The sequence below is a fragment of the Chrysemys picta genome, chromosome 1, assembly GCF_011386835.1.
Source record: "Chrysemys picta bellii isolate R12L10 chromosome 1, ASM1138683v2, whole genome shotgun sequence".
NCBI classification, from domain to species: domain Eukaryota; kingdom Metazoa; phylum Chordata; order Testudines; family Emydidae; genus Chrysemys; species Chrysemys picta.
Window position 1 is genome coordinate 233,612,534 of NC_088791.1, and position 27,306 is coordinate 233,639,839.

The following is a 27,306-nucleotide window of genomic DNA, read 5'->3' on the forward strand; positions in this document are numbered from 1 at the left end:
CTCTGTATCATCCAAGCATCCCTCCCACAAGGAGACACAGTAGAACCGAACCATTTTTAGAACCTTCATAACTGTGGGGTGGGCAGGTTTTACCTCTCATCAAATATCCCTTCAAAGCAGGAAGTAAATGTTTTAAAACCTTTGTTCTACACATTCTAGGGGCCTGATTCAAAGCCCAGTGAAGGCAGTGGAAAGGCTTGCATATGCTTCAACAGGTTGGTCCTAAGATTATAGTAAGCTGGCTCACATTCCACACATTCTGAAGGGTTTATCTTGGAATTACATTTTCATGAGCTTTAACTCTTCGTAAAAAAATCAGTTTGACAAATCAGCAGCTGTACCTTAGTCTGGGCTCACAGTCCTTGAGGAGTCCTCTTTGGTAAGAATTTCTTTGAAGCAGTGAAATTCTGAATTTGTCTCTGCTGTATCATGAAGCATTGCCACTAGCAACACTGAAACACCAGTTTTTGTTGATGCCTCTGTTAATTTCTCTCCCAATATCCAGTGTTGCTGGCCTGATTCTGAATGGCACAAACATGCATTAAGGCAAGTTTATTTAAAATGTGGAACTGATAAGAGTCAGGGTGTTGGAACTGGGTTAGTGCACTATCCAATTTCCAGAAATGTGCATTCAAATGGCGGTCTCCTTCTGTTTCCCCTCTGTTTGCCCACCCCACCATTTGTCAATCTCTGATTCAGACTGAGACCAATGATTAGAGGATCTGTTGGGTTTCCTCATCAGAACTGAGGGTTGCTGGCCCCAGCACTAAACTTGGGCATGATCATTGAAATGGAAAGCAAAACTTCTATTGAATCAGAACTGGGCCCAATGTGGGAAAACGAAACTAAATAGAAATCAACAAGGACTAATGTCAGTGGAGCTACTTTGATTTACAGTAGCTACTCCTGAGGGCATTCTGCACCAAAAAAAAAAATTCTGTGCACAATATTTTAAAATTCTGCAAAATGCTCCAAATTTTATTTGTCAAATAAATGGGGAGGCTCCAGCATGGCATTGGGGAGCACAGGTGTCTGGCTGCACAGAGGTGAGAGATCACTGTGCAGCTCTTCCCCCGGGATACAGATGCAGCAGTGAGGCTGCACCCAACTCTGACACTGCACAAGGACTGGGCCTGCCCCAGAAACACCCCAGGGCCCTGCCCCTCTGTGCCAGGTGCACCAGGCATGAGCAGGCAGGCTCAGCAAAGCAGGATTCAAGTGTTGAGGGGCTTAGTATGGGGGGGGATCCAGGTGTGGGTTTAGAGGGTTCTGTGGGGGGCAATCTGGGTGCAAGCGGCTTAGTGGGGGAGCTGGGCGGGGGGCGACCTGGATGCACAGGGGCTTACTGGGGGGGGGGAAGGGTTCAGGGTGCAATGGTAATAGGATTCTGCCAGGGGATCCAGATGAAGGTGGCTGGGGCTCAGCAGGGGGGTCTGGGTGTGGGGAGCTCAGTGAAGGGTCCAGATACTGAAGGAGTGGGGCTCAGTGATGTGGCTCATCAGGATGGTCCAGGTGTAGGGGGACTGGGGCTCATTTGGGGGGGGGTTGAGGGTTTGGCTCAATGGGAGATTCTGAGTATGAAGGGGTCTGCATGCCTGGGGGTTGGGCCAATGGGGGAGCAGCTCCCTATACAGGGATCTCTCTCCCTGCAGCTGAGGAGCGATGGGTTCAGGAAGCAGAGGTGTGTGTGTGGGGGGGAGTTTGCAGAGCTTCCTACAGCCGGGGGGAGAAATCTGGAGGTGGGTCTGACCTGGCCCCAGAAGCCGGGCAGGGGCAGAGGAAGTCCCATCCTCCCCAGCTCAGCCTGGACTAGCAGCTGAGCTTGGCGTAGGGTAGGAGCCACCAGCTGGGTCTTCCCCAGTCCCGCCCCTTGCCCACCAGTGATTTACCTCTCTGGTGGCTGCCCTGAGCACCCGAAACATACTGCTGGGGAGGGGCACCTGACCGCTTTTGTGGCTTCCTTTTGCTTCCCCATCAGAAAGTCATTTTTCTGCAGGGAAGCAAAGAAATCTGTTGGAGACATAAATGCTGCGTTTGCGCAATGTCACAGAATTCCCTCAGGAGTAACTAGCTGAGGAATTTCCTCCTGAAATGCTTTGCTGTTTGCAATGGCTGTCATCAGAGAAAATTGTTTTAGTATTGTTAATTGTTTTATAAGATAAGAAAAATTCTATATCTGTGGTTTATTTTTGCAGGTTATGGTAGTATAAGCCCATAATAGGGGAGCCAAGCATTTTCTGAATGTAGCTGCTGAATCTTTCAGCATAGAAAGGAATTCATTTTTTTTTAAATGAAACTTTGTTTTCAAATGCTGAATATGGAAGTGGAAGGAAATAAAATGCTTAAATATTCAATTGGAAAAAAATGCCTCTCACATGGATGAAATATTTCAGGTTCTACATTAATAATAAATGATTTAATAATATGGTTAATTTTATCTAAAGAAGTGGCAAGACTAGATTTTTTCAATCTGTGTATTCTAAGGAAACAATTCTTATTCATTTTTAAAAGCAACATAATGCATTGCACGGAGCTTGTTTCATCAGCTGAAACAAATACTGTACCAAAGAGCTATTATTTCATACATAAACCCTAGAGCATTTCACAAAACAAACTCCACCATCTGTTTGATATTCTGGCATCGGAGACCAGTCTAAAAGTTATATGCCTAGGTCACTAGAGTATCCTTTGGCACTGAAGCACTATAAGAAAAAGGATCTTTTTATTTCTAGTTTGCCGGCCATTTGGCCAAGAGGATAAACCAACAGTATGATGAACTCTGCTTTTCTGCACCTGTTTGTTCTATTTTTTTACCCCTGTGGTACAGCTGCTGGGGCATATGGGCGCTCTAATTTCTTCATGTGGGAAGGCTCCTTATCTTCATATCTTCTATGGAACAAATTTAGGCTAACAGAGGACTGGAAAAATGTGACATGAAGATTTACTACATATCAGTATTCTAGCTGCTGCTGCAATTTGAAGCACCTGCAGTTTATCAAGTTAGACATAAGAAAGATTGACACCACGGGAATAACAATAATCTAGACATGTCACTCGGGGGGGGGAAGGGAATAACACAATTTTCTGCACTGTGTTTTAGTAAGCCTGATTCTCTCACAGACAGAGTAATTTTAAATTTTGGAAAAAAAAAAACTTCATGATATTCTCTTCGTAGACTGAGGATTAAGTACCTCTGCTTGCTGATTTTATCCTTTTCCAGATGGCAAACATTGAGTTTTCTTGTCTTTCAAATAGAGCTGAAATGAACAGGGCTTGCTTTAATTTATAATGTTTGTATAACATAAAGGAGGAAATGAGCAAAGAAACCTGTTTGTCATACCCCCCCCAAAAGTGAAAAATAGGGTTCAGCTGTATACACATTTACATGTGTAAAGTATAAAAACAACCATAAAACAAATAAACCCCAAACCAAAAACTGTGATATTTTTTGGAGACATTAACCTTCAGAGTTTCTTCTCAATAGCTTTTCCTACCCTGATGACAGTCTGTAATATCTTTATCCCGCAACATTTTTACAGTCATGGGGATTTTAAAGCTGTTGTGATGAAGTAAAATTTTCTTAGGAGATTTTCTTGAGAATACAGTATGCACCTACAGAAACTCCTGCGCACCATCCTAGGAAAGAGTCAGTCCTTGTAATGAATGTGTAACTGAGGGTTACGTTACCAGGTTCCCAAAAGGTCCTCCATCAATGAGAAGCATCCAATGCTTTTCTCATCTGTGAAGATTGTTTCATGTCCTGGAACTAAGGTTACACAGGAAGGCTTTGGATTTGAAGAAGAATGTTTAGCCTTTGTGAAGACAAATAGTGTTTATGCTCTAGTGTGGAATTTTTAAAAATATAAAAATATGACTTTTACACAATGTTTTTTTTTTTTTTTTTTTTTTTTTTAGAGCATGGCTCTGAGATAGGGAAAAAAAAACCTTCAGGGTATACATTTAGGTCATGATGGAAAGGAGATTATTTTTGCTTTCAGGCCTGCTGTGTGTCTTTGATCCTACATAATCTTCTTCAATATCTTACTAAGAGCAGGGTGCATATTTTGAATGGCCTCCAGCAATAATTTGTAAAACTATATTCTGGGGGTGCCTCCTGTTCACATTGACTCCAAAGAGAGTGAGATTGAGTCCGAAATCTAAATACTTTATTTTAAAATACTGTTGTCTCAAACTACCTTTTCTATATACTAGAGAGCATGACCTAGGCCCAGGGCGGGTATTCAGCATGTAGATGCCCCTGCTCTACTGTCTTGCTTTAGCTCCCCCGAAATTGTGGATAATTGGCTCTTCCTGTGCTGCCTTGTCAGGCTCTAGGCTATGACATCGCCCAGGCTTGCGTGAATAATATTGACTGAATTCAATGAGTTATTCAAGAAACTTCATGCTATTAAAAAAGTTTCCTTCGTTTGTCCATTTTTATGGAGCTGGAAAACGATTGTGGATATGCACAAGTTTTCAAAGACAATAGTCCCACCTCATTTTTATTAAGCACCCAGTGAAAATCAGAGCCATTGGAGAACCCTGATGGAGGGCAGCTGGCCCTATGTTGTTTCAGGTAAGTCCTGATTTCTTCTTTTTAGTGCATTGCACATTGTCGTATTAAAATGAAAGTTTAGACATGTATAACATACTAAAAGGATGGTTCCATGCTACCAGGGATCCTTGGTGATTCTGATATCAAAGCGTGGTGTCCTCTGGGGGCCTACTATGGAAGAGGAACTGGCAGGTGATTCAAATTCCCATGCAATCAGCAGGCATCTTTGCATTCACTTCAGTAGGCTTGGGGTCAGCCCCTTTGGCAGGCATAATAATAAGGAAATGGAAGGTGGGTGGTTTTTGTGTGTGTGTGTGTGTGTGTGTGTGTGTTTTTATGCTCCTCTTCGCCTGTTCCATGTCTTCTTCCTTGCTCACCATTGTACCTGCAACTCACTCCTGCCTCTAGTGGGCAAGTTGACAACTTTTCATCCGAATCCTTACTTAAAAATGTGCTTCCTACTTGAAGCCTCCACATTACCTATGGAGGTTGTGGAGTCTCCATCATTGGAGATTTTTAAGAGCAGGTTAGACAAACACTTGTCAGGGATGGTCTAGACAATACTTAGTCCTGCCATTAGTTCAGGGGACTGGACTAGATGACTTCTTGAGATCCCTTCCAGTTCAATGATTCTATGTCAACCCGCTAAAGAAAGCAGTAAGCAAGGAATGCTGTACCAGCTCCTATTTAAAACAAACACAAACAGAACAAACTAAAAATCTTGCAGCACTCTTAGGCCCATGGACAACAGGCAACTTGATCAAGTGCAGCCCCCTAACTTAAATACATTGCATATGGGTAAAAGGGGCTTGTAATGGTCTGATTTATTGGAGTAGGTCATACTGGTACTGTGCAACTACACTAGGGGGTTTACATTGTCATAGATGCACTGGTACAAGTTTCCCTGATATAGACTGGCCCTAAGACAGAACTATCCTCTGGTTTACCGGGGGCATTTTCTGTGCATTGTTTCGCTGGTTCATTTAAATGATTAAGTTCTGTGGGCTATGAACTGGGTTGTTTTCTGTTTTCTAAGGTTCAGGGCATTCTGTTGGCACTTCTACACACAACATACAATCTACATACACTAGTAACAAATTAGTGGAGGAATTCAGCATTTCTTGCTGAAGTGAGTGGATTTTTTTCATCTCTTAGTTGCAATCCACCTTTAAAATGGCAATTGTACAATTTCTGTATGTTCTTAGTGAAGGAATTGCTTTTGAAGATCAGCCTGGCTGCCACAAGAGGTCACTTCATCCCTGTTTTTATTCCACATTGCTATAATGGTTGATTCTAAAAAATGGAAATGTATGGGAGAGAGAAGGGTGTCTTTTGAACTAGTTCCATGGGCTGGCAGCTTGATTGAAACTCTGCTTCAATGTGCATTTAATGCAGCCCTGCAAAATTATCACAAAAACTTGCCAGGCAAAAAATTGCTAGCCCATCCTTATAAATGTCTTGCACACAGCCTCTTCCTACCATCCATATTTGCACACATACTTGTGCACCAACAGAGAGAGACTCTCTCTCGTTGGTTTCACAAACCGCACAACTGTTGCCAAATAACTTCTTGGGAGCACACACTTTGTGTGCGCACACGCACACACACACACTTTCTCTCACACAGGCTTCACAATAAACTTCATTTGCTCTCTTTCTGTCGTTCTCTCTCACTCTCGCTCTCTTTTCACATCAGATTCTCTGTCTCTTTCAACACCTTTCACACCTGGCTGTTTCTACAAGAAACCAGAGTGCTCAATGGCTGTATAGATTTAAATAGTTAAGAGAGAAGGTGCCAGTAGATGGTGCTCAAGAATATGTAGTGTATAGTTCCTGGGGTTTGTAGGAACAATAAAACTAATTTGTGAGTGCATTGTATTGCAAATGATTTCCTCTGTTCAGCTTTTTGCATCAACCCCACAGCACTGTTCACTCCCTCCCTCTGCCCCATGTCCATCAATTCATCACCATACAGCATTCATCCTCAGATACCCACTCAGGGCTTCTCTACATGAACAGGGTTTGCAGCAAGCTAGGGTGTGAACCTATCCCATACTAGTTTGCTGTGGATGTGGACTAACTGCCATGTGGATTCTGCTGCTGCCCATTAACAGTTCGCTAATAGAGTTTGAACTAGTTGTCTTTGTTAACGTGCTTTGATCTAGTCCCATTTCAATGTTAATGTGTGGCAGCAGGGGCCACAGGGCCAGTTGTGTACAGCAGGCTATTGTGGCGTAGATTCACACCTCAGCTTGTTGCAAACTAAATGTTTTATGGACAAACCTTCAATGGCCATTCCATTCACCCCTCTATTTTCTCACAGTGCATGGCTGCCTTGCCAACAAAATACATTAGTTCTCTTCCCCCCATAAATTCACTTCCATGCTTCACCCAGTCTATTGCTCTGCAGAAGTAGCTCTTCAAAGCTCTTCATCCCTTTCTCTTGGTTAATCCTTTTGCTAGTTGCAGCTGCCACCAGGAAGCACAGCACCATTCATCAGACTTGCAGTCCAATAGGGAATCTCACCTCTCTATGCTGCAGAGTAAGTCCTCCAGGAAGTGCAGAGATACCACATTCATAAGAACATAAGAAAGGCCCAGTATCCTGGGTCAGACCAAAGGTCCATCTAGCCCAGTATCCTGTCTACCGACAGTGGCCAATGCCAGGTGCCCCAGAAGGAATGAACAGAACAAGCAATCATCAAGTGATCAATCCCCTGTCGCCCATTCCCAGCTTCTGGCAAACAGAGGCTACAGACCCCTATCCCTGTCCATCCTGGCTAATAGCCATTGATGGACCTATCCTCCATGAATTTATCTAGTCAGGAGTGAAAGTAGAAATAGGGACTTACCGGTACGGGGCTGGGTTGGGGCCGGCTCTGGCCCCCGTAAGGGGCGGGGATGGGGAGGGTCAGAGCCAGCCCTGGCCTGCCCTGTACCGGTAAGTGCCCTCCCTCTCCCCCACCAGGGTAGCAGCGGCAGCTGGGGGCTCCGGCAGCAGTTTAAAGGGCCCAGGGCTCAGCTGTTGCTACCGCCCTGGCCCTTTAAACCGCTGCCGGAGCCCCTGGCTGCCGCTGCTACCCCAGGGCTCTGGCAGCAGGGCTCTGGGGGCTATTTAAAGGGCCCAGGACTCCCCTGCTTCTACTGCCTCGGCCCTTTAAATAGCCCCTGGAGTAGTGGCGGCGGGGCTCCGGTGGCTATTTAAAGGGCCCAGGGCAGTAGAGGCAGCGGGAGCCCGGCCCTTTAAATAACCCCCAGAGCCCCGCTGCCACTACCCCAGGGCTCCAGCAGTGGGGCTTTGGCTGCAATTTAAAGGGCCTGGGGCTCCTGCCACTGCTGGGAGCCCCAGGCCCTTTAAACTGCTGCCTGGGGAAGCCGGGCCGCCCCGCTACGGTGCACCGGCTCTTGCCGGTACACCATACCCGGGGTGTACCGGCTTATTTTCACCTCTGTATCTAGTTCTTTTTTGAACCCTATACCCTCTTCATGTAGAGTCTGTGGCTTCCCCATGACACTTTCTGCTGGAGCGGGGGGAAAAAAGCAGCCAAGGACAGTGCAGGTACAGACTGCAGCTGTACAGAGAAGTAAGAAGTTTGTTACCTTATTGCTGTATATAGTTCTGTTCATAATAAATGGTTTATCTTGTCAGTAAGATACTCATGGCAGTGGAAGGCACAATGTGTTGGCAGACCCAGTGAGAGGAACTGTTGAAATGGCTGCAACAGAATCTGTACCACGGCAAGGAATTCCCACACCAGCACTGAGAATCAGGGCAAATGCTGAATGTGCCTGGAAATGGTTCAAACAGCAATTTGAGCTGTATATGAAAGCGTCAGAGACAAGTAAACTGGAGGATGAGCAAACAATTTTGCTGCTCTTAACAGTGACAGGTTCAGATGCCCTGGACCTCTACAGTGCTTTCCATATAGATGGTGGTGGGGAAAAGAGAGGAAAGCTTTGCAGAAATAACAAAAATGTTTGAGGATCGTTGTCTCCTTAGAAATAACATTATTTTTGAAAGGTGTGTGTTCAGATGAGAACTCAGAATGAAGGGGAAACAATAGAGGTGTTTGTCAGAGACTTAGCACTAAAAAGTCAGTCCCATAACATGGACTATTAAAAGACTTTCTTATTAAAGACCAGATTGTCCTGGGATGTAACAATAAAAAAGTCCACAAGTGGTTACTCTGGGACATGGATCTGATGCTAGAAAGGTCACAGATCATACCACTGTGAATACCGGAGCCAAATCATCAAAGTAAAAGTTAACAGAAATAAAATTGGTCCGGGACAGAAAAATGAAAAGCAGGAAACAATACCAATGATGTGACAACCAGCCTAAATATAGGAAATGTCCAGCATTCAGACAAATATGTACTCAGCCCAGCCATTATGCTAAAATGTGCAGCAAAAGCAGGAGCGTGCATTTATTAAGTGCCCAAATGGATTCCTCAAGTGAAGAGGATGAGCTATTCTTAAGCACAATAATGGAGGAGGCTGGAAACGCAAAATACTGACTGACTAAAATGTGCACAAGTGGCACTTACACGACATTCAAGATAGACGCTGGGGCACAAGTAAATGTAATGAAAGAAACTGAAATCGTGAGATGTAAGGAGCATATAAAGGTGCATGAATGATTATAATGGAGGAAAAATTCCAGTGTTGAGAGTGTACACTGATAATTAAATACAAAGGGAAAACAATAAAACAAGGGTTTGTGGTGGTACACAGGAGCTAGCAACCAGTCTTGGTCCTACATTCATGTGAGGTGCTTGGGGAGGAGGTACCAATGTGAGATTTCTAAAGATAGCTACAGCACTCAACCTAAGGTTTAAGAATCTGAAGTCCTTCCAAAATCTGAGAGGGACGAGCTGTGGACCATGCGTTCAGAAGTCTTAAAAGAGCAACGCTCTGATGCAGAAACTACAGAACCCGAACCACCAAAAAAGAGAATCAACCTTCTGCTGGTGGCATTTGAATCAGATAATGAAAATGAACATTTGTCAGTATGCACTGCTTTGGATTGTTATCGAGCAGAACCCGTCATGAGCATGGACACATGTCCCTTGGAATAGTGGTTGAAGCCTGAAGGGACATATGAATCTTTAGCTCATCTGACATGTAAATATCTTGCGATGCCGGCTACAACACTGCCATGAGACTGCCTGTTTTCACTTTCAGGTGACATTGTAAACAAGATGCCGACAGCATTATCTCCTGCAAATGTAAACAAACTTGTTTGAGCAATTGGCTGAACAAGACGTAGGACTGAGTGGACTTGCAGGCTCTAAAGTTCACCATTGTTTTATTTTTGAAGGGAGTTTTTTATACATAATTCTACATTTGTAAGTTCAAGTTTCATGATAAAGATTGCACTGCAGTACTTGTATTAGGTGAATTGAAAAATACTATTTTGTTTTTTACCGTGTAAAAACTTGTAATCTAAATAGAAAGTGAGCACTGTACGCTTTGTATTCTGCATTGTAATTGAATTCAATATATTTGAAAAATGTAGAAAACATCCAAAAATATTTAAATAAATGGTATTCTATTCTCGTTTAACAGTGCGATTAATCGTGTGATTAATCAAGATTAATTTTTTTAATCACTTGACAGCCCTAATAAAAAGAGAACGTGTCCACTTCCCGACAAGAAGTGAACTATTGTCTGAAATGACAGGAGTCAAATTCTTCAGCAAATTAGATGTGTTGGCAGGATTTTGGCTGCTCCTCTAGGATGTTGAGATTTTGAAGGTCTGCACTTTCAACACATAATTTGGCATATACTGCTTTCTAAGACTGCCTTTCAGAATATGTTCCACTCCAGAAGTATTTCACCATACAAGGAGTCAAATGCAAAAGAGTCCAGCAGATACAAAAGTGTACGTTGATGACATAATAATTTGGGGCAGCACTGCTACTGAACATCAGGAATGACTGAGGAGAGTACTGTCACTGCCTGTTAACTGGGGGCCCTACAGGCTGGGATCTGGCACCTCCATGTTGGACTGTTCCCATCCTGTGGGGGCTGCTTTATCAGCCTCCAACCTGGCTGCACAGGATTCAGGGGTGGGAGTGGCAGCAGTGGGGAGCAAACTTCTAATGAGGTAAGGAACGGGGGAGGAGCAAACTGAAGTTTTGCCTACGTAGCAGATTGTCTTGAGAGGCCTCTGTTGCTAGGGTGAAACAGTCTCTTTCCCCTCCCTCTTAAACTAGTTAAAACACCAAAACAACCCTCCCTTCTCCCCTAGCCAAGAATTCCCTTAAAATGTAAGTAAGTCGCCTAGTCAGATGCTCCTACTTTTATATCCAGTTGACCTAACCACTTACACTGATAATGGCATACACACATGTGCCTCTTTGGTCTGTTAGCTCGAGTGAGGGGGTGGAAAAGTCTTAAAATTTGTGGAAAGTGGGGGAAACAGTACCTCTGTGGCATGCTCTCCCTTGTCCCAGACATCACCGTTCCTTAAGTTCCTCCATTGAGTCCGGGCTCAGCAGGTCCAAAGGAAGGACGGCTACTCTCTACAATATCATCCCAGTTCATAAACAGTTTTTAATCAGAAGATTGTTATTCACTGATAGAACATAGGATCTTCTTCAGAGCTATAGCATTCTCTTGCATCAAAGATTTCTGGCATACGACGATAAGATAATGTGGACCCCGTACGTATGTGGTGTTACAGTGAAACATTACAATGTTGAAACACACACACAAATCATAATTTAATGAAACTGTACATCAGTGTCTACAAATGATAATGTAACACATTGCTGACATGTTGCCACCCTTCCCTTATTCATGGTAAATAAGTAAAGTAAGAAGCCTCATTTAATGAACTGGGGTGCTGGGGGACAGATTTTCAGCTGCGTCTAAGGATCTTGGGGTGCAGCAAAAGAGGGGACACAAGGCAGGTGTTTGCACCCCCTAATTGTGGGGCTGGTTCTGCACTGGCCTTGCACTGGGAGTAAATTAGAGCAGCCCCAGAGATGCTCTAAACAACAATTGCACAGGGACCAGTCTTCTAACCAAAGATTGCTGGGATATAGGGATGCTGGGATGTAGGCTCTGCTTTCTTACCCTGGCTGCAGCCAGTTTAGGAGCTGCTACAGCAGCCTATGCCACCAGAGGATTCCCACTGCAGGGGAAAACCATACCTATAATGCTAGGTATTACTGGCCAGTTAACCTAGCTGACCTGAGAACAGTACCTCCACAGTGTGGAATGGGTTGGATGAAGATGAATATGTAGGGAGAAATTCTTCCCTCCCACGAGAATTTCCCCCAGTTCAAACACTGCATAAGGTTACCCTCATAATCCCTGCAGCTGCTCATAGGCAGCCTAAGGAGGTCGGCTTTAAATTGTGCTGCGCCTGGGGGCTGCCACCTTTGTGTCTCCTCCCCTTGGGCAGTGCCTGTGTATCTCTTGAAGGAACAGCACACAATCTCACTTAGTTTTTGTCTGGAAGGTTGAGTCTCTTCCTGGCAGTGGGAAGATGAGTAATGTAGATGTTATGTTTCTTTCTCGTCCTTATAAACAAAGTGCTTCTGACTCATAATGGAGGAACAGTACAATTTCTGGATAGTATACAGAACGTATGATATATTTTGTAGCCTCTTGACCTTTAAATTTAAATGATCTTTCCTTTTCTCCTGCCAGTATGCTATGATATAGTTATTGAGACTTTGGGAGACGTCATAGAAAATAACATTTAAAAAACGGATGAAATAGTATCCAAATGTCACAGATTTCACTGTTTTTCAGTTATGTACAACCAGTGGCAGCTCTATGTATTTTGCTGCCTCAAGCACGGCTGTGAGGCAGCCTTTGGCGGCATGCCTGCGGGAGGTCCGCCGCCCCCGTGCCTTCGGCGTACCCGCCGCCGAATTGCCGCCGAAGCCATGGGACCGGTGGACCTCCCGCAGGCATGCCGCCCTCATGGCGACCGGCAGGCCGCCCCCCGCGGCTTGCCGCCCCAGGCATGCGCTTGGTGTGTTGGTGCCTGGAGCCGCCCCATGTACAACCATAAAGCAGTATACAAAAAACCCTTTCAAATTTAAACCACTCACATAAATAGTTGATCTCATTAGCACCTGAAAAGATTTAGGAAAAAATGAATATGCTGCATTGGTAACTTACAAAAGCCTTAAAAGTGGATGTTCAGCTACTTGTGGTAGGATGGAGAGGAGTTGTGATAATGACTTGAGCATCATACTATACCCTTCACAGTCAATCTATATAGATAGTTTTACACCTAATCATGGTGGTAGCACCTCCTTTTTAGCTCTGTCATTCTTTTTTTGATCACCAGCTCTTGTAGACTCCAGAAAGACTAAACTGACCAGGATTCTATTTAGCTAAGGTATCCCGAATGAGAAACTAAGGGTGTGTCTACGCTACAGAGACTATGCTGGCGTAATCCTGTAGCGTAGAGGCAGCCAACGCCTACAGAAAGGTTTTTCCGCTCAGTGTAGGAACATCTCTCCCCTGAATGAAATTAGCTTTGTCGACGGAAGCAGTCTTCCATCAACATAGCTATGTCATAGCTATAGCTATGTCAGGCCGGGGTGTGGCTTATTCACAACCCTGACTGACAGTGATGTCAACCTAACTTTTAAATGTAGACCAACCCCAAGACAAAAGGAATAGGATAAAAGAAGCCATAAGAGAAAAGGCCATCTATAGAGTTGGCTAATTGAGCCTATTATTATTTTGGGGTAAGACCTGAATGTTGTCATTTATAGTGACCTTTATGTGCAGGGTGGGCTTTGTTCATTTTTGGTTGCTTTTCTCCTTGAAGAGAAGACTAGTGAATTCGATTTGTTTTTATCCTGACTGTTCTGGAGCACTCTGGCTTAGCTTGCCTCTTCCATCTCTTGTAGCTTATTTTTATTCTAATATTGTTATAATAATTAAAGACACTAAATAATAAAATTCTTATCCTTTAGGGATCAGGGTAGGCGTTTAAGGTGCAGAGAATCAGTATTAACTCTTGCTACCTCCTTTTCTGGCAGTTTCCCACTGGGATTGGAGGAGACCCCTTTCCTTAGCTTTGCTCTGCTGCTGTGCTCTCCTGCGCCCAATTCTGCAGAGCCTAAACTGTTTGGCACTATTCCACAGACTCCAAGGGGGAGAGTGAGCATGCTGTAGAAATGTTGCTGTCTCCTTTCAGGTCTGTTCCCCTCTGTTGCCTTTCTGTATTCAGGGGGAGCATTTGGCCTTTAGTAATTAAGTGTTGCAATAAACCACATTCAGCTGTATGAGTTTAAGATGGAATGTTCTTTAACTCAGTCTTCCGGCTTTTTATGTACTGTGCGGATTCTGAAGTGTTGGTTTTTAAACACTTTTCACACTGCATTTTAATGATCATAATATAAAAGCTTTTCAGACTGTTAAACACTAAGGTTTTACTATATTCACCGTTAATAATAAAATAAAACCTAATTTGCATCAGGATTTGATTTAGGTTTCACAAATGTAACCAGTAACCTGTGAAATGGAGGGTTATCTTCATGAAACTCAAGTATTTGATCTGCTTAATGAAGGGCCACCGGCTATGGTATAGTTTCAGTGTGACTACAGTATTCTTAGAGAGTCTCCTAACTGAGAACAGAGCAGTTGCTTTAACAAGCATCGTGGCTGCAGTAGAAAGGCAGTGGTGAATTAGTATTAATATGACATGAGAAGAAACTGCATGGGGGTGTCATCTATAATGTTTCTGAGTTGATGAGTTTGTGTTTTGTCTGGTAGCAGTAATGTGTAGAAGAAACAAACAGGATAGCAAGGTGGAATATGATGATAAAAATGATGATGCTTTTTCCATTTGATTATTTTTGTGAGGGGCGTTGAAGACAAGGGAAGGCCTTTAAGACATTGAACTGTGGTTTGTAGAACTAGTGAGCCACTTAATCGTTTTCTGCAACTAAACTGTTTTTTCTGTCCTGTCCGTGCCAAGTTGAAACAAAGGGTACGTCTACACTACCCACCGGATCGGCGGGTAGTGATCGATCTATCGGGGATTGATTTAATCGCGTCTAGTGTAGACATGATAAAATCGATCCCCAATCGCTCTGCCGTCAACTCCGGAACTCCACCGTGGCGAGTGGCAGAAGCGGAGTGGACGGGGGAGCGGCAGCAGTCGACTCACCGCTGTCCTCACGGCCAGGTAAATCGACCTAAGATATGCAGACTTCAGCTATGCTATTCACATAGCTGAAGTTACATATCTTAGGTTGACCCCCCCCCCCCCCTCCAGTGTAGACCTAGCCCCAGACTATCTGTTAAACTGCGACACACTGTGTTTTTCTACATACGTGGCAATCTGTATTTCTATTCTCTGCCTTGTTCTCTCTCTGTTCATGTAATTGACATGGCAATTTCTTGCAATATCCTTGGGAGACCAAATAGAATTAAAGTTAAGTATCTTTGGGGTTCATTGTATTAAATGAATGGTTTATATATCGTTGTGGGCCGGGATTGCATGAAGCCTCTAGAAGGGGGGGATGTGACTGATGTGAGACTTGGCGGTTCAAAGGACTATACTGAACAATGTGCCAGACAAGAGTGGACTCTTGGAACAAAAAAAAAAAGCATTAAGTGGTTTTCATGGGGAATATCTCGGGGGAGGTGAATGCAATTCCCCACCTTCAATTATGTAAAAACCCAGCCTTTTGAAGCTATGCCCCTGAGGAGTGGGCCAGTGGCTTCTGATCCCCTGTTACATGAGACCAAGATCAGAGGCACGAGCTGTATAAAAGAAAGACTGAACTGTTATGATTCTGAATCTGAGACGGTTATGAATTTGTAATCAAGAGGAAAACCCAGCTGGGTGTTTTGAAGGACTGACACCTATCAGAGCCCGAGGTGGAGCTGGAGTGACCCCAGTAAGCTTTTTACCATGTGTGTGGGTTCTTTCTTTGTTTTAATATGTTTTCACTGCAATGCCTTTTACCTTTAAGACTAAATGTGCTTGCTTATAAAGAGCTGCTTGGTAACTTATAACTGCCAGCAATTACAGTGTTCACAACCACTGCAGGGAAAAGCAAAGCACAGACACTAGCCTTGTAGGCAGCCTGGCTTGCTGGGAATATCAGTGTGTAGGGAACTGTATAGGCTGGAAAGCTCCTTGTTAAGAGGGAGAGAGATGCGGGTCTCTGCCCAAGAGAGGTGACAGCTGAGGAGCCGGGAGCCTGGAATGGATGCCCTTGGTGGACCACAGAGGGGGATCACAGGTGCAGCTTTCCTGCCCTGTAACAGCTCACACAGTGCTCTATTTTACTTCTCATATCATGTTAAGAGCTGATATAAAGAACTGCTAGAGGAAGCCATTTGCAGCGCTCAACAAGAAGTTCTATTGGTCCTACACAACTCAGAAGTTATGCTGCATATTCTTGAGTGCCATATACTGTCATATTATCCATAAACTATTTATATATGCACAGATATAGAGCACTATATATGTAACACTCTATTGTTTTCTATGTTCTGGTAAGCTATTGAATTCTCCTGTATTTTGTCCCAAACCAGTTGATGGTGTTGGTGGTACGGGAAGGCAAGACCAGATAGTACATCTCATAACATGGCTATACAAGTTTGCAGCAGGTGTGTCTCAGCTAAGCATTATTATGGACCACTCTGTTTATAGACTCCAGGGAGCTGATTTAGAATGGTTTAGTGGTCCGGGTAATGCTTAATCATCTTATGTTCTCTTCCAAATTATTAATTCCCAGGAAAACAGTACCCTTGTTACCAAACCATGTATGTGACTAGACTGTCTCCTCCATTCTGAGAAGCATCCATTTCTTACTACATATTCTTTGTTAGCCAGTTTTTAACTCACAATCTGAGTTTAGCCCTTAGCTTGTGGGTTATTTATTTCTCTTAATACTCTCATGCGAGGCTCTTTGAAACTGTATCCTTTGACTGTCTCTTTTCATTCCACATTTGGTGTTTCTATCCAGGCTTTTACACCATACCCATCACTGCGGTGTCCAAGTGTGTTAGGTAAATCTTTCCAAGAATTCTAATGGGCCTGACTTTAACTTTTTATGTATTTGCTTGTTTGTTTTGAATTTGAAGCTTCCAGTGTTCAATATATTTTTCTGTAGTGCTACTGCTTCACTCTTCTGTTTCCTTCTGATCTCTAAAATAAATACAAGCGAATATATTTGATTAATTTAGCCTTTTTTCCTCCGTGTATTTCTCACAAACCAATCCTGATTCCTACAAAGATGTGAACAAATTTCAACATCTGAATTGTTCACGATGTCTTCACTATTTGCTATTATTTATTGAGTTGTATTGGATAGTCACCTTCTGCATGACACATGGTATCTTTTTGTTCTCTGATTGGACGACTGAAACTTTTAACGTCAGAATAATGAATAACAAAAGAAATATGGACTCAATGAATATCACACTTCCAATATGCATAGTCGCTTGTACTTCGCAGGGTCTATGAATGTTTTCTTGAAAATAAACTTGCCAGTAATCCAAATCCTCACGAACCTGATGATTTCTATGACCACATGAATAACAGAAGTACAAATTTGCCACATATATTCACAAAAATATTTGTGAATTGCTTTTGTATTGTATTGTTCAATGTGGTATTATTCGACGAGCTTGAATAAATATCATCTGGGCCTAGTGATATATTGCCCTGGATTTTCTGAAGTTGCGTTATTTGCTTTTCTTAGGTCCTTACACGAACTAACTATTGACTTCTATTGTGCCTATAAAGGCTGCAGGGTTGGACGCTAGGATGCGCTTTCTTTGCAGAGTTAACTTAGGTGATTGGTGCCCAGGTGTTGAGGAGCACACTGCAAAGCCACATGCAAGTTACTGTGTCCTTACTGGTGCTGTACTCACCCATGTGCGTTGCTGGTTCTGTGTGTTGCAGTAAGCTGAGCTGCTCTATGATGCTTTCCCAGTGAATTGTGATCTGTCCTTCTGGGGACATGGGGGAATTGTGAAAAGGTACAGGAGGACTATCAGCACTAGAATGGTTTAACCTGTGTCCTCACTGTAAAGCAGGCAAGTGACCTGCCTGAGTGAAAGTGGCAACTGGGCTTTAGCCTGTAGCTCCACCCAGGCCAGCTAGCCTGGATTGAAAGCACCACCAAACTCAGGTGAGAGGTTTTGTGTGTGTCTGGGAGGGGAGTTGGGGCAATACCTGAGTAAGAGCTGAGTTAACTCTGTGGTGAAGTCATATCAAGAGAGGGCTGGATTCTCTCCTTTGTCCTAGATCAGCTCAGCACAAAGTGGGGAGAAAGTTAATGCTTCCTGATCTGTGGCCGATCTATGTCAGCCCAGGGGCTGCTCTAACTTATGTCAGCAATGTGTTGTCTGTTGAGGATTGGTTTAACATAGTTCCAATCAGCTCCTTTCTGGTCCCTGACATGCCTCCTATGCTGAAGGGAGGAGTGGTTGGAACAAGAGTTGGCTCTAAAGCTTCCCTGCTGCTAGGAGACCTCTCAGTTGGCCAGTTACAGTTAGATTCTGGCTCCTTTGTGTCAGATGAGCAACACAAAGGAGCCAGATCAGAAAGCAACAGAGAGTCCTGTGGCACCTTTAAGACAGGAAAGGAAAGTCTGGTTGTTAATTGTCCTTGAGACCCTCTTACACTCATAATGGTCCACAATTCCTGCTGATTAAGCTGGATACATGCTTGCTGGACTGGGGCTTAAGTGTTTCTGAGGTAAAAAACAGGGCTAGAAGTATCACATCTACCTTGCTGACAGTGTTGTACGGGCACCTGTTTCTCATTCTGATGGTCACAGTGTCAGTCAGAGCTCAAACCTGCTGTGGCAATGAATATAGTTCATTCTCTAGGATAAACCAGTGTGTTTTAATTTGGGAGAAGATGTTTTTTGGGGAAATTCCACATTTGGGTAAAGAGAAGAATAGCGATGTCCGGCAGGCTGTTTTATGTATTTATTTTAAATCATGGCTGTTTTTGAAGCTGCTCAGAGTTTTCAAACGTTAAAGTATTTCTGGTAGAGATGAATTACCAAGCAGACTACAGGTAAGACAGTCAAAAATGCAAGAAAATATAGTATGTCCAATGGCATTTTAACACCTGGATATCAACACACGTGTATGTGTGCGTGGGGGTAGATATAAAATATGTGTATTCAGTATGGTCCTAATAGATTTGTTTTCACTCTTTTCAGGATAGAAAACCAGTCAAAAGATATGTACTTGGATAGCAAAGATGATGGAGCAATCTCTGGAAATCTAGAGATGGAGCTGAGTCAGACATCCTCTCCACACAATGCTAACTTGCACGGGAAGGTGGCAACTGAACCAATTGGCGGCAACTTCAGTGAGCTGCGGCTGTTAAAGGAGTTTCATGGAATGGTGTCTGTTCAGGGACAGCCACAAAAGCCCTATCAAAATGGAGCAATAGGGCAGGATTGCTGTGTTCCCCTTGGGAAAGATTTGAGCCCACTCGCCATGCAGGGGAGGTAAGGGCAAGAACAAACTGAATCAGTTTCTTTTATTGAAAGTTGTTCTTATTCCCTTACAGCGTCGATAAAATATATTTTATTTAACATCTTTCTATAAACGTATGGAGTGAAAAGCTTAGTAGGAATTTATAGCAGTCGTAATTGCCTAGAGATGGTGACTGGCTCAGCAGGTTCCTGGACTAATATCAGCTTTTACAGCTGCTCTGCATCGATTTTGCTATGTTTTCCAAATCTGAGACCTGGGTTTTCTTCACCACTCTGTGTGTTTTGTGATGGGTTTGTTTAACCGACAGAGAGAAAACATCTTTGTTTTGATAAAATGACACACAAATTAGCAAACTGCTTCACAAGTCTACATCAAGGCAATAAGCTGCATCACTGCTGAGGAGGGCTATAGACCTAAAAAGACACTAATAATGCAGTCTTGAGAGTAAGCACAACATAATACTATACTTGATCATTTAGCATCTGATTACTTGAGGTCATGAGCACCTGCTAGGAGATGTTGTCTACACTCTCATGGCAGCCAGTGTGGCAGTATCAGGCCCCAAATGTGTGCAATTCTATTTTTATGTTTAAAGTGGCAACTCTGAAATATTGCAAGTGGCTGTATAAACTTTCCACCCTCATTTTCATTTTGCTGAAGAGTTTTGACTCTGGAAAGTAGCAATCGCTGAGCTTCTGAGACCCAATTATCATATAGAAAAATCCAACCTGAAATAAATAGAATAAGCACCCCAGTGAGAGTGGGGGTGGAAATAAAAGGCATTTAGAACTGTTGTCAAGAAACTTCAGTGGTTCTGAGGATTCTTGATGTCTATTTCATAGATCTATTTAAGGCTAGTAGGGACCATTGTGCTAATCTAGCCTGGCATTCTGCTTAACACAAGCCATAGAACTTTAGTGTTTCATTCCACCCAAAATGAAATGTTTCGTTTAGATTTTGAGCATTTTTAAAAAATGTTTTTGCATTTTAAAAAATTGCAGAAAATTTCAAAACAAAATAAATTTTGAACTGAAAAAAGTTTTCATTTTGAAACTGTTGAAGTGAAACATTTAAACTTCTTTGGAACTCTTTTTTGCTTTTTTGAGGTGAACGAACAATTCAGTGAAACTGACATGAATCCGCTTCTGGAAAAAAAAAGTACTCTATAGGACAATATAAAAATATGCTCTTACTTGAAGAACTGATTTTTTTCCTATTCTGTTTCCTGTTTGTTAGCTGGGCTTTTATATGTCTGTGGGAAAGAAGCTGAGTTAGGGATTTCAGTGGATCATAATTTGTCCAAAATAGCCTTCAGATGGAAATGTGGAAATCTTTTATAATTGAAAAGAATTACAACAACAAAAATAATAGCTAATAATTATTAATAATTAATAACAATCAACTCATACTCCTTTTATATTCTTCTTCTGAGTATTTTTACAAAATCCCAAGCAGTTTGGGAACAAAGTCAAATTATGTAAAAGCTCCTTAATTTTGAGTGCAGCAGGAATTATTATTGGCCTGATGGAAGTCAAGATGTGCTTTTTCAGAAACATGATGACAGTAAGTGGAGTAAGAGAAAATGGGCTACAGTGTCTTGGGGAGCCAAAGACCACTCCTTTTGAAAGTCTTGTATGTGTCAGTATTGAATAGTGCTGGTAAATACAGTGCTGATATGCAGTAACTGCACAGTTAATAAACATGGTATTTTGAAGTTGAAAACAACATAAGATGTAGACATTAGAGATGAAGAAGATGTATTAGATCATTGAGCCCACTTTTCTGCAAATGTAATCCACGTCTTGTGGTAACAACCATTTTCTGATTAAGTAAAATGAAGTTACTGTGAGTGATCTAGGGATAAATGTGCAATTATCGGTATCATCACCGTATCCTATTTCAGAGAATTATGTACTCCTAACTTTTTATAATAAAGCATTATGCACCGGAAAAGGGTCTGCTTGAAATTCTCAACTGATATGCCCTTTCTTCCCCCCATCCCCAACACAATTTCAGATTTCTACATGCAAATGCCGTTGACATAATAAATAAATCTTGCAGCATTTTTAATTCCCACTTTTTTTTTTATCATGCATTATATCTGGTCTTCTGATAGCAAAAATCTGCATTGAACAAGTGATAATTTCAGGTGAAATATTTGCAATAATAGAACATTGAGGCCTGGATCTTGCAGTCACTTATACTTGTGCTTAATTTTCCTCCTCTGAGTAATTGCATTGAAATCAATGGGACCACTCCTCATAGTAAAATTAAACACGTGAGTAAGTCTTTGCAGGATCCGGGCCCCAACCTATATGTCTGTGCAATTCCAGAGTAATGAAAATTACACTTCTGATGTTATTTAGTGTGATGCTTACAGATGAAGAGTACTACTGATTAAAAAAGGTGAGAAAACAAACAAATAAACAAAAACAGTCCTAGTCGCAGGAAAGAATCCATTAATTTGACATGTCTGTATAATTTGTTTTAATGTATCTATTTAAGTTAAATTGGTTAATTATCTTTCAAGGATAATAATCGCAAGGTGTCTAATTTTTTAAATGTATGCCAAAGCAAGCTGTTTCAATGAAGCTATTTAAAAGGATTGAGGATTTACTTCAGTCAATAAAATAAACTTTAAGAAATTGTTCTTAAATTAACTGGCCAATTTTATTTTTGGGAGGTGGATGTCAATGAACCGCCCTTTGCATTCGCAGTAGCATGCTGAGGTGCTGACTTTCTAATGTGCCCCAGGTCCTGCCCCCACTCCACCCCTACCCCCAAGGCCCCACACCCACCCCACCTCTTCCCACTCTGTTCTGCCCCCTCCCCCAAGCTTGCCCTGCACTCATTCCTTCCCCACTCTCCCCCCCCCCCCCCAGCGCCTCCTGTACACTGTGGAATAGCTGATCATGGAGGGCGGGAGGCGCTGGGGGGGGGAGGTGGGGAGAGGCGCTGATTGGCAGGGGTGCCAGCAGGTGGGAGGTGCTGAGGGTGGGGGAGGAGCTGATGGGGGGGCTGCGGGTAAGTGCTCAGCACCCACCATTATTTTTACATGGGAGCTCCAGGACTGGAGTCAGTGCCTAGGGTAGTGGGTACATACATGGAGGATGTTTTGCCTCCAGTTCAAGTACTTCAGGCTCGTGTTTGTTCAAGGGTTTGAGGCCAGTTGTTAAGTCTTAGCCTGAGCTGCCATTTTACCTATCAAATCCTCTAACTTCAGCTTTCACTCTGATGTCCCATCTGATTCTATTGCTTCTCTCTTCCTCTTCCTAACCTCATTTGACCTACAGCCCTGGATCAACCATCATCGTGACTCCTGGGACCTTGTCTTTTCTAAACACTGCTCCCACTTGGATCTTTCATTCAATATATTCTCCTTTCTGATCACCACCTTATTTCCTTCTGTATCGGTCACATGCCCCCTGGTTGCACAACTGGGTCTTTAAGAACTCCAATTTATCAACCTTTTTTGACTATTTTTTTGCGACTCTCAGCACTCTCCTTTCCTTTCTTCTCCATGCCCTCATAGGTGACACCTTCATCTCCTGTCTCTCCTTTCCCACCCTTAACTCTTCGTTCCTCTCTCTTGCTGCTCTACCCACATCCCCAGTTCTGGGTCAGACTTCTCACCTGCTTCCTGCATTGCTTAGTGTTTCTGGAGAAAATCCAGTGACCACACAGTTTTCCTCTGTTCTCTTCTCTGTTGAGGGGGAGAAAGAAGGGGAGGCAGAGTACAGGGTTTCTTGCCCAGCAGCTCTTCAGTGTTAAAATCAGCTCATGTGATACCTATGTGTCTGTCTCATTGACATGGAGGACTGTGAATGTGTTGGCATCAACTTCCGTTGATACTCCCTTCCATGTTGAGAGGCGTGAGGAACTGATGTTAGTGCTGGTGCTTCTGTTGGTACCTGTGGGCTGTTTTTCTTGCCGTCTTGTTTGTGAACCCTAGCATGGCAACTTCCCTTATTACTCCTCTACAGAGTGTGGCACCAGAGCCTCTTCTGGGAAAAGCTAAACCTTGGTTCCTGAAACCTTGGTCTCAGTTTTGCTACCATTGGTAATGGAGTTCAGAATCCATGCCAGGGATCTCCATTAAAGTCATGGTAGTTTTGTCAATTCTCTTTTAGGACAAAAGAGATGTAGAAAGGACTTGACGACCGGGGGCCCGATCCTCAGCTGGTATCAGTCAGTTAGCCCCATTGACTTCAGTGGAGTTACACTGATTTACAGGAACTGAGGATCTGACTCCTGACATTACAGAAGAAGGTTTTTTCCTTCTAGTAACAAAATGGGAACCCTGTGCTGACCCAGTTCATTTAACTTACACTTCCTCCTAATATCCTGCAGAGATACCACCTCCTTTCTGAGCTTTGCATTCTGAAATAACCCTTCATCCACGAGTGGGCATAAGAAATAGACCTGATTATGCATCTCTGGTTCTACTGCAGCTAGTTCGATTTTCCATTTTCTTCATCTGCCCATATTCCTCCAAAGTCATGATGATTGTGGTAAAAAGTGGTCACTATCGAAAGGTCAGCATATGCTATGAATAACATCTACAGTTATATTATACAGGATTTTTTTTAAAATAGGGGTATAAAAATGCTCCAGCTCATAAACCAAGTAGTAACTTGAAAGGGTTAGGAGGAAATTTCCATTATGGGCCATTTCATAGTTGTGCAATTCTGGGCTTCTTGTATATTTCTCAGAAGCATCTGGTATCTTCCACTTTCAGAAGCAGTATACTGGACTTCATTAAATTGAACAGAGGTCTGATCTGGTATAATATTTCTTACGTTAAGATTTGTGGGTCGTCTTACTGATTCAATAGTTATCAATACATACTTTTTTGTTGTAATATGTAGTGCTGTTGAAATTTAAATGTACTGTAAACATATGACTCTGCTTTGAAGATACTCTACTAATACAAATTAATATGTTAAAAGTGTAGTCATTTTAGTTCTTCGAGTTGCACTGGAACTATAGAAATGATTAGTGTGCCTGAATTTTGCCCTCATATATTCAGGCACATCTCCTATTGGAGTCAGAGTTTAGCCTTCAGTTACATTACACCCTCAAATCCTGTTTGCACAATGGGAGGCCAAGTTCACCAACTGATGTACTCTGACTGCTTTGCACTGCTTCAGTGATGTGAAACAGTCATAAATCCATCTGATTAAGTGGTGCATCTAGACCCGTGTGTTGGAACTACTGTCCAGGCTGCCACTGGTGGATGGCACTAGAGTCACGACTAGTTCCTTTCCAGGACTCCTCTGCTGAGCACCAACTGTCACCTCTGGCCATAAGAAGCGGCATCTCAATAGCATGAATGGCAGATTAGGCTACCTTCAGAGGGAAAGGGCTAAAGACTTGCTGGTTTTTGTATCTAAAGCTGAAATTCTCCTGTACATATCTCAATTTGGGAGGCAGAAGAGGAGGCTTACAGCTGTGGGTATATTAGGCCCCAAAGGCCAAATCTGAATTAATCAGAAAGAAGACATAGATGGAATTGTACTAGGCACTTCTCTTTGCTTTGAGATGTCATTCAGACCTGAGTCTGAAAAGCTCAGGGCATTTTGGGGCTGGGAATATAAAAGAGAAAGACGGAAAGAAACCTGATTACAAGCCATTTCTTCACATAGCACTTTGGGCCCTTTTCTCTTGCTTTGGATGTAATGGCTGGTCAAACCTCCCTTTGGCTATCCTGGTAATTACATAATCTCTTTTTAAGGCAAGTCAGAAACTGGCCATTTTCGAGTAGAAATCCTACATTTCTGAAGGGACCATTCTGATCCATCATGTCCGTTGCCCACATATTGGAACAGAAACCAAGGCAGTAAGAATGATTTATTTAGAAGTTTGTTGTTAATCCGTTCTGTTATGGCCTGGGAATTGTAGAAGCCTTCAGAAATCTGGTTTGCATACAGGGCGCAGAGTACTAATGGGATTTGATTCCCAGGAGGGCCCTTTAGATGCTACTGCAATACAAAGAATTAATAGTAACTTAAAAAGTTTTAAATAAACTAAATTATCATTTTGGATTTCAACACAGTTTAGTCTGGGCATATTAAATATTCTCTTAAGCATTTGTTATTCAGAGATTATGCAGCTTGTTTTCATGCATAAAAGATACAATGTGAACCCTTGGAATAAATATACACTCTCTGTTGGTTATTTCACCAATACTGGCTAATATTTGTGTTTTACTTGCTGTTTTAAAGCATCATCCACATAACCCTGGTCCAATGTAGCCCAAATTTGAACATGATGCAATAGCCATTTATTTGATAAAGCTTTGGAGGAGGGTTGAGAGTTTGTTCATGGAAAGGGAGATCAGTGGGGTCCAAAAGGCTTTTCCATTGCTTTCACTTATTGGCTGGCTGAGAGCTATTTTTTCCCCCCTGCCTCTGATTGTTTGTATGATGCTGTGTGAGCATCACTATATGATTGTGTGACCATCACTAGTCAGTTGCATAAATCGTTAGGGCGCCTAGAACTTTTTGTATAAGCACTCTTTATTCCTTACATCTATAAATAAATATATGCTATATACTGGAGTTACCAGATTCATTGAAATGTGTGAAATATTTATAACAGTACCCAGAGGTGAAAGTAAGCTGGTCCGGTCCGGTACGGCGTACTGGCAAGAGCCGGTACACTGCCAACTGCACTGGCAGGGGGCAGCTTCCCCAGGCTGGTGATTTAAAGGGCTCAGGGCTCCCGGCAGTGGCCAGAACCCCGAGCTCTTTAAATTGCCGCCAGAGCCCCGCTGCCAGAGCCCCGGGACTCGAGTGGCGATTTAAAGGGCCCGGGGCTCCCAGCCGCCGCTACCGCAGCCAGAGCCCCGGGCCCTTTAAATTTCGATTTAAAGGGCCTGGGGATTTAAAGGCCCTGCCTCTTCCGGTTGAGCCCCCACCCCTTCCAGTTGAGGCCCCGCCCCCTGTTCAGGACTTCGGTGTACCGGTAAGTCCTTTAAGTTACTTTCACCCCTGACAGTACCTGAAACCTTTAGAAACACTCCTAGATTTTCTTGAAACAGGGATAATGGACACTCTGAGTGAAGCTGAACCCAATACCTGGGCTTATTTGTGGTTTTTGCTTCAAAATTTTCACGACTGTTGTGACCGAGACCATTATTTCCTGTTTCTGATATGGTAGTAACTTCATAAGGCTCCCATTAAAACTAGATGCAACACGTGGGAGTGAACAGGAGTTGAAGATAATCCATATCCTGAGGACCACCAAGTTAAAACTAGATGCAACACGTGGGAGTGACAATTGGAAGGAATGGTGTAGGAGGAATGAGGGAAACAGAAATAAATGTATTATGTACATAGGCCAAATAAATACATTAAAATTAGGCTGTCAAGTTATTAAAAAAATTAATCACGATTACTCGCACGATTAATCACACTGCTAAACAATAGAATACCATTTATTTAAATATTTTTGGATGTTTTCTACATTTTCAAATATATTGATTTCAATTACAACACAGAATACAAAGTGTACAGTGCTCACTTTATATTTATATTTGATTACAAGTATTTGCACTGAAAAACCCAAAATAGTATTTTTCAATTCACTTAATACAAGTACGGTAGTGCAATCTCTTTATTATGAAAGTTGAACTTACAAATGTAGAATTATGTATAAAAAACTGCATTCAAAAATAAAATAATGTAAAATTTTAGAGTCTGCAAGTCCACTCAGTCCTACTTCTTGTTCAGCCAATTTCTCAGACAAACAAGTTTGTTTACATTGCAGGAGATAATGCTGCCCGTTTCTTGTTTACAACATCACCTGAAAGTGAAAACAGGCATTCTCATGGTAGTGTTGTAGCTGGCGTGGCAAGATATTTACGTCTCAGATGTGCTAAAGCTTCATATGTCCCTTCCTGCTTCCACCACCCTTCCAGAGGACATGTATCCATGCTGATGACGGGTTCTGATTGATAACAATCCAAAGCAGTGTGTTCATTTTCATTATCTGAGTCAGATGCCACCAGCAGAAGGTTGATTTTCTTTTTTGGTGGTTTGAGTTTTGTAGTTTCTGCATTGGAGTGCTGCTCTTTTAATACTTCTAAAAGCATGCTCCACACCTTGCCCCTCTCAGATTTTGGATGGGACTTCAGATTCTTAAACCTTGGGTCGAGTGCTGTAGCTATCTTTAGAAATATCACATTTGTACCTTCTTTACGTTTTGTGAAATCTGCAGTGAAAGTGTTCTTAAAATGAACAACATGTGCTGGGTCATCATCTGAGACTACTAGAACATGAAATATATGG

At 42.6% G+C, this 27,306-nt stretch overlaps 1 protein-coding gene across 1 annotated transcript in view; it reads left to right on the forward strand.

Annotated features, from left to right (window-relative positions):
- OCA2 (OCA2 melanosomal transmembrane protein) overlaps nucleotides 1-27,306 on the forward strand; it is a 351,992-nt gene that overhangs the window by 31,674 nt on the left and 293,012 nt on the right. Inside the window, exon 2 of the mRNA XM_065580822.1 lies at nucleotides 18,733-19,026. Coding sequence (XP_065436894.1) covers nucleotides 18,755-19,026 — 272 coding nt within the window. The 5' untranslated portion in view covers nucleotides 18,733-18,754. The remainder of the gene's footprint in view (nucleotides 1-18,732; nucleotides 19,027-27,306) is intronic.